The sequence below is a fragment of the Macaca mulatta genome, chromosome 13, assembly GCF_049350105.2.
Source record: "Macaca mulatta isolate MMU2019108-1 chromosome 13, T2T-MMU8v2.0, whole genome shotgun sequence".
Lineage (NCBI taxonomy): Eukaryota > Metazoa > Chordata > Mammalia > Primates > Cercopithecidae > Macaca > Macaca mulatta.
The window spans coordinates 24,041,276-24,049,200 of NC_133418.1; the positions used below are offsets into that span (position 1 = coordinate 24,041,276).

General features: G+C 40.9%; 1 gene segment (V, D, J or C); it reads left to right on the forward strand.

Annotated features, from left to right (window-relative positions):
- The first annotated feature begins 5,138 nt into the window (after positions 1 to 5,138).
- On the forward strand, positions 5,139 to 6,597 carry LOC106998680 (immunoglobulin kappa variable 2-28-like). The segment is given in 2 exon segments: positions 5,139 to 5,268; positions 5,639 to 6,597. Coding segments are annotated over 2 exon segments (447 nt in total).
- Positions 6,598 to 7,925: the final 1,328 nt, after the last annotated feature.

Below are 7,925 nucleotides of genomic sequence, written 5' to 3' on the forward strand. Positions count from 1 at the left end.
GATGACCTACTCTGAGAAAACCTACGAAGTTAGTTTTAACCCAAAACAAAATCATTATTTTGAAATTTAATACCATCACAAGCCAGAGACAAAAGATATTGCTCTTGCTTTATGGCTTCCTTAGGATTATTTTTGACTCATAAGTATTTGCTTCAATCTTCCATAAAATCAACAGGTTTCTTCCTTTTACTTTGTCTTATACGAATAATTGTTGCATAAACAGTTTTCCTAGGATAACAGATTTGTATACCTTCTTATTTTCAGTTTTAATTTTCACCTAGGGCTGCTAGGATTCCAGAATACCAAAGAAACCATTATCTAGGTTGAGGATGTTTCTAATTTACTAGCGTAAAACTATTAAATATGAGTGAGATCCAGCTAAATCAGTGTCGGGCAAGAGATTATGCCTCTAGTCCTTTGTTAAACATGGTAGTTTTTTTCCTGACAGCTCCTGGGAAGTCAGAATGTATTTCTTTTTATTACTGATAGTTCTTTTTTTTTTTCTACTTGATATTTTAGAAGAGTTAATATCTAGAAGTATTCCAGCGTAAGGGCAATTGGCTCCTCATAGAGCATTTACACTTGGGTGATCCTTAGCTCCTGCCCAAGAATGACCCAATAATAATAAAGTTCACCACCGTGATGGGAAGCTGCTGCTTCCAGAAGGGTAGAGTCAATATTTCCAGGTGTCAGTGCAAAGGTTGTATTATTATTATTATTATGAGATAAGAAATGAGCACTAAAGATTTTATTCAGCTCTTGTCTCTCTCCTTTTCTGTACTTTTAGTTTTTGCTAATAGGATGTGAAAAGAAGCAGTTAAAAAAGAAATTCAGCTGTCTTTAGAACTCAGTTTGATTAATTTGAATCCTATTTTTTCTCTAGACCCTTAAACATTATCAATTATAATTTATATACATATTTGCTTGATTCTTAAAATTGTTTAACATGAAAAATCTATGAGTGTGAGAACTCGCAAATTGTATTTCAATTTTTTTTACAGGTAAACTGTCTTATCTAAGTTAAAAGTAAATAAGTTATTCCACATTATTTTCTTGTCATAGACATTGAAGTTCTTATATCAACTGCAGCTTCAACTACAGTTTAAATGACTAGAATCCCCAATTAGTCTCTAGAAACTTCTTGGGATCTTCATTTCACGTCTGTCAAGTAAACCAGGTTTTACTGTAAGGTCTCAAGGCTAACTTTACATTTAAAGAGTAGAAAAATGTTACTAACCTCTCAGGCAATCTATGGTTTTATGGAGTTTTACTTTTGAGGACAGAGACCCCTTTCTTCAAGAAGAATTCAAAGGGAACCTAAGAGACACAGAAGGCTCAGGAAGAAAACAGACTCATGCCTTCACTTTGCGCAGCTGGTGGGTGTGGTGGATTCTGCGGAGATATTAACAAGCACAGAGGAGAAGCCCACCACTTAATCCCACAGCTGTGTGGATAATTTCATAGGATTCTGAAAACTTTTCCAAGGAAAAGTAAAGACCAGAATTGAAACATTTGGAAACAGGTTCAGATGAGACAGATCTAGAACAGGGTCTGAAGATTCGGAAAAGTCCGATATGGAAACAATGCTGTTTCTTTCAACGTTTGGAGAGAGAGATTCTCAGTAGCTGAAGATACACATTCAGAGAGCCTACATTCCCTGTGCTCTCTCCCTGTGTTCCAGAATATTTATCTATGAATGCTCCAGTGAGGGACAATTTCAGTTAGTGAGACAATGCAGACAGCTTCAATCCCAGGTGCCTGAAAGCCAGGAATCCATTCACAGGACCTGCAGCTTCACAGATGGAAACTCCCGTTGTGGGTTTCTTGGTCTTAATTCTCGTTCAAGAACAAACTCTCACCTTTAATTAAAAGAAGGTTCCCTGAGGCTCGTCCGGTAGGGAACAAGCCTCTGTGTGTCTCAGCCTCACCCACAGCAGTGAGGGTTTGCACTATCTGGACTAATACAGTCTGTAAAACAAAGTCTACACGATGTGCAACAGTGATCTGTAAATGAGAATGCTATGTTGTTTATTTCAAAACTGTAGGCTTACTTCTCAATGGCCTGTGCCAAACTCAAGTTTTAAAATGTAATTGTTTTAAAAACAACTCAAATAAGGGCATTTTTAACCTTTTAGAAAATACTTACTCTATAGGTGCGGAAAGCCTCACCCACATCTGCTAGCAGTAGGTAAGACAAGCCCCAGTTTTTGAAAACCTTAAACTTAGTACTGCCCTCTGTAGCTCTCTGATACAGAAACTCCCCAGTGTGCTGCTGTGTGGCATCCCCTAGATGCATATCCCTTCTCCAGTGTCCCACCCATTTTGAGAAACAACCCTGGCACCTTTTTCTTTGGACTACCTCCTGCTGTGAGGGACTTCTCGCTGCAAACCTGTCAAAGCTTCATCCAATAGAGGGCACGTGTGCTACTGCCATCTATGGTCATCTCTTTTTCCTTGGCCTCGGTCAGCCCACAAATCCCTCAATCCCCATACAAACAGGATCACAGTGACCACCCCGTAAATACTGACTCCCGGTAATGAACACAAACAACTCCACTTCCAAGACTCTCTTCCCAAGTCATGTGAGTAATACAGTTGCTTTCATTTTATGGATCCCAAACTAACTACATCAGGAAAAAAAGACACTCAACCCTGCCTGTAGAACTCCTCCCTCATTCAGGTGACCATAGTCCAGATGAGAGACACGCAGAGGCCTGCTCCAATCCTGGTTCAAGTGTAGGCTGCTCTTCCATCTTGTCTGTGTCCACTGGGACTGACCAGCTTTGTCTGCTGTTCTGAAAGTCCTGGCATGATGTGTCAACAGACAAGAGAGGGAAGTTTCTGGTTAGAGTTAGTAATAGTGTTCTTTAAGTCTACAGGTTAAATCAGGTAGTTTCAAAGCCTTTTTCTGACTAAAAAGGGATTTGTACAAGATTTTACATTTTTGGATCTGTAGGGGGACAAATCATTAGATTGGTGTTAAAAATCCCAGGAGTTACCTTTTTAATGGTTCATTCATTCTCATAGAAAATAGCAATGCTTTCTTAAATTCAAGCAATCTAGATACTTTGTGAAAATAACATTTTCAAGAATTGGCTTATAGTAAAAGAAAACAGGCCAAATATTTTACTGTTATTCACTCCCCTGCAACTCAAATTTTTGAATTAGGTAGCAGATAAAACTGATAATTCATTTAACACCCTTGCAGAATAATTTTTTAAAACTAACAATAAAATCGACCTTTTTTTCTCCTATTTTCCTTAAGCTGTTGATGTTTTATGTCTCCTTGTGCTATTCCTTCAGCTTCTGATGTTTCTGACTTTTCTTTCACTATCATGATTAAGAGTCTGACCTTTTCAACACCAAGAAGCAGATCGGAATTTGTTGACATCATAAGAAAAAAAGTCGAGCACACATGATTTGCAAAATGTAGTAAGAGAAAAGAGTAAATAAAATTTTAACAGTGAAATATGAGATTTTTATTTCAATCCTACCTCGTAGCTACTGTTTGATATCAGCCCATATTATTGCCACGGAGTTCAACACTTGAAGGTCAATATCATTTTTACTCAAGTATGGTTTCCAATCTTTTTAAAAAATGAGATTTTGGTAGATTTCCCAGATGATATTCAGACTAAGCTTTCCTCGCAATCTTACCTACAATGGCGTTTATTTGTGTTCTTGGGCAATTAAATATGACTTTGTGTTAAATTAGCCAAGCTTACATCAATCACACTACAAGCTAGCCCTTCATTGTTCCTGGATTTGTTTTTGTTTTTTTTTTTTTCCCATAAATGTGACTGTCCTTGTGAAAGTATTTATTGTTGGCACCATTATTCAGGAGTTGTTCAATGGAATATTAAACGCATCAGTGACAAATAAAGAAGAGTGTGGTTGGTTTTCTGTTTAATGATCAGCTGAATGGGAGATTCACACCCCTAAGCTCTGAGCATTTTTACATAAAGTCAAGAAACAATCAGTTACAGGTACAGGTTACCCAGAGACGTAAAACTGTGAATGCAGTTCTTGCTCTTTATACATAGAGAATTTCCTTTTGATCTGTGGATCCATGGCTGTGGCTGCACCACATCCAGGGTGGGGGAGATTCACGTCTCACTCAGAGTTGACAAAACCTAGAAGCCCTGACAGGACCTGATTCCACATGACCAGGGAGACTGCATGGGAAGAGCTTTTCTAATCACCACTTGAAAAAACATCATGCACAGTTATGTCTTATTTGTTCTGTGTCGTTAACCTAGAAGATTCTTCCCTTAAGAGAGTTCTCTGGGCCAGACACAATTGCTCACACCTGTAATCCCAGTACTTTAGGAGGTCCAGGCAGGCAGATCTCCTGAGGTCAGGAGTTCAAGACAAGACCGGACAACATGGTGAAACCCCACCTCTACTAAATAAAAAAATAAAAATACAAATACAAAAAGAGCCCTCTGGTTAGCCTTGTATATGTGAGGTGATTGTGATGAGATCGATCCCAGATTGAGTAGCTGGTCACCAGGACTTTTATATTCACTGCCTGAGGCACAAAATTGTGTCTTTCTTTCCTTTTCCTTACACTGGACTCTTGGCTCTAAATATAGAGGCTCACATCATTCTCCCGGTGAGGCCCTAGGACACAGAGCTCTTATGCAGTTCACTCACCAGGTGCCAGGGCAGGGTAGAATCTAGTATTTGAGTTGAACACTCTTGAACAGTTATCCTGGAAACAGCAGATACCAGACAGCCCTTGAACTGGCTCCAGGTCGCTTTTTATCTGCAGGCTCTCAGTCCAGCAATGCTTGCGGGGATGGGGCTGTTTGGTTCTCTAGATTGACTAGGAGGGAATCAAGTCAGATGGCATTCACCTCCCAGAGATGCATCCTGGACACACATTTCCACATGATCAGGGTTCTGGTGCTTTCTTGCAGTCATGCCCTACACAGTGCATCCTGATAAAAGGTCCCAACTTTCCCCTTCAGATCCTTGTTCCCTTGATTGTGGACAAACTTGACTTAATCTCTCTGTTTTGTTCCAAGGGACAATTTATATCACATTGTTCACAGAAGAGACATTCCCCTGCCCCATCAACCTTTTCCACACCACTGCACCCACCAGGGGATTTGCATACTGTCCCCTAGGGAGGACCTTCCCTCGTGAGTCTGAGATAAAAGCTCAGCTCTAACCTTGCCTTGACTGATCAGGACTCCTCAGGTCACCTTCTCACAATGAGGCTCCCTGCTCAACTCCTGGGGCTACTGGTGCTCTGGCTCCCTGGTAAGGACAGAAGGAGATGAGGGAGGAGAATTGGGTGGGAGGTGAGCTCTGTGGGCTCCACAGCTTCACATGTTTATTGCAATAATGTGATAGAGTCACACGGTCTATGCTCCAGGGAATGGAATTCATGTTTGTCTTATGAATTCCCAGGATTCACCTCCAGGAAACGATGACCAGTGCTCTGATTCAGAACTTGAAAATGAAGAGTTCCCTGCTGGCTAGTAAATAATGGGTTTATTTTAGGAAGTCTACTTTTCATGATATAAATCAAAACTTTAAAATGTAACTGTAAATTAATATCAGAAGAGAAATTATGAAAGTTGCTCATAATGTATCTACATAAACTTGCACTGCTCTGTTCTTTTTTCAGGGACCAGTGGAGATATTGTGATGACCCAGACTCCACTCTCCCTGCCCGTCACCCCTGGAGAGCCGGCTTCTATCTCCTGCAGGTCTAGTCAGAGCCTCCTGCATAGTGATGGATACACCTATTTGGACTGGTACCTGCAGAAGCCAGGCCAGTCTCCACAGCTCTTGATCTATTTGGGTTCCAAGCGGGCCTCTGGAGTCCCAGACAGGTTCAGTGGCAGTGGGTCAGGCACTGATTTCACACTGAAAATCAGCCGGGTGGAGGCTGAGGATGTTGGGGTTTATTACTGCATGCAAGGTACACAGCTTCCTCCCACAGTGGTACATCCTCGAGCAGAAACCTCCCTGTTGGGTTGGCCCAGCTGCCCACATGTGCCACTTGTCTTGGAGAGCAGCTGAGCAGAGTCTCTGAGTCCGCAGAAGAGAAGGCTGTTGGAGACATCAGGGCAGCGTTTCCTGCTGAGGATACTGGTCCATGAGAACCTCAGCAGCATCTCAGATCCCACATGTTAAGGCCCCACCAGCAACCACAGCCTGGGGAAGGCATCAGGAGGAGGAGAATTCATGGGGGATCACGTGCCCTGGGAGCAACCGGCTATGATGAAGGGAGAGTGAATGAAAGCTCCCATCCTCACCGTCCCTGTCTTGCCCACATTTGTCAAGTTCATGCAGCTGTCAGAATAACCAGACCATGGATGCAGTTGAGTGACAACACAAGTAGAACACATATGGGAAATGACCAACTTGGGATTTATTTCATACACAATGACACTTAGTCATATTTGGAAACTCATTGTCTCCCGTCTCCCTCATTCTGCTCTCCGACTTGCACGAAACCCTCCTCTCCAGTGTCTTACAGGAGAAAGCATTCTACACAAGCTGTGTGCAGGGTAGTATGGCGAAGGACACTCAGTAAAAATGTTTGATGCTGGATTATTCAAATAGACTTTATAAACTCATGGTCGGTATGAAATCCTGATGTCAAAAACGTATTACTCTTAATTATTATTTGTCAAGTGGAAAGTGAGTTTTCACAATTCCAAAAGTGGCCTTTAAAAATAACTGCATAAACTCAAAGATAAAAAATAAAAAGTTTATTTCAAGAACAAAGGAAACATTCAGAATTATGTGAGATTTTTATTTCTCTTCCAAATTCTAAAAGTTTTGAAAGTATGTAGGCTAAGTTCTATTTTTGCTATTTTAGAGTGGAAATTTATTACTGTGTTTTCATAAGAAAAGGTTTCAAAGAAACCTTTTTTTTTTTTTTTTTTTTTTTTTTTTTTTTTTTTTGTGATGGAATCTTGCTCTGTTGCCCAAGCTGGAGTGCAGTGAGTGGTCTCGGCTCACTGCAAGCTCCACCTCCCGTGTTCAAGCCATTCTCCTGCCTCAGCCTCCCTAGTAGCTGGGACTACAGGCACCCGCCACCACGCCTGGCTAATTTTTTGTATTTTTAATAGAGACGGGATTTCACTGTGTTAGCCAAGATGGTATCAATCTCCTGACCTCGTGATCCACCCGCCTCGGCTTCCCAAAGTGCTGGGATTACAGGCATGAGCCACCACGCCCAGCCAGAAATGCATTCTTTTCACATTTTATGTCATTACCTGGAAATGAATCTAAATTCTATGTTTCAGATGTCAATGCATGGAACATGTATGCTTTTCATAGATTTTAGTAAACATAGTGTTCTAAATGATACTGAACTTCATAATGAGTCATGTGAGTTACATGTCATAACACCGTGTGATAGACACAAAACAATGACTGAATCAACGGAAGAAGATCCGCTTCAGGCTAAGGGTATAAAGTACACTTGAGATGATTGTTTATTCCAAGATAACGGTTTCCTTAGTAAGTGCAATTAGAATTCCAAAGTTCCATTTCTGTTAGGTTTAAAAATTCTATGGCAAAAATTGTATGCATATCAATCACTCTGGAACCCTCAAATGAAAAATAAGTGACACAATATGTTTTTAAAAGTGCTGATAAATGCATAATTGAGCTTAAAAGTCATTATAAAGAATGCAGTTAAAGAACACAAAGTGTGATGGGGTGCAGTGGCTTGCGCCTGTAATCCAAGCACTTTGACGCAGGTGAATCTGCTGAAGTCAAGAGTTTAGGACCAGCCTGGCCAACATGGTGAAACTCTTTCTCTACTAAAAGTACAAAAATTCGCCAGGCGTTGTGGCATGCTCCTGTAATTTCAGCTACTCAGGAGGCTGAGGGAGGAGAATCACTTCAATCCGGAAGGCGGAGGTTGCAATGAGCTGAGATCATGCCACTTCACT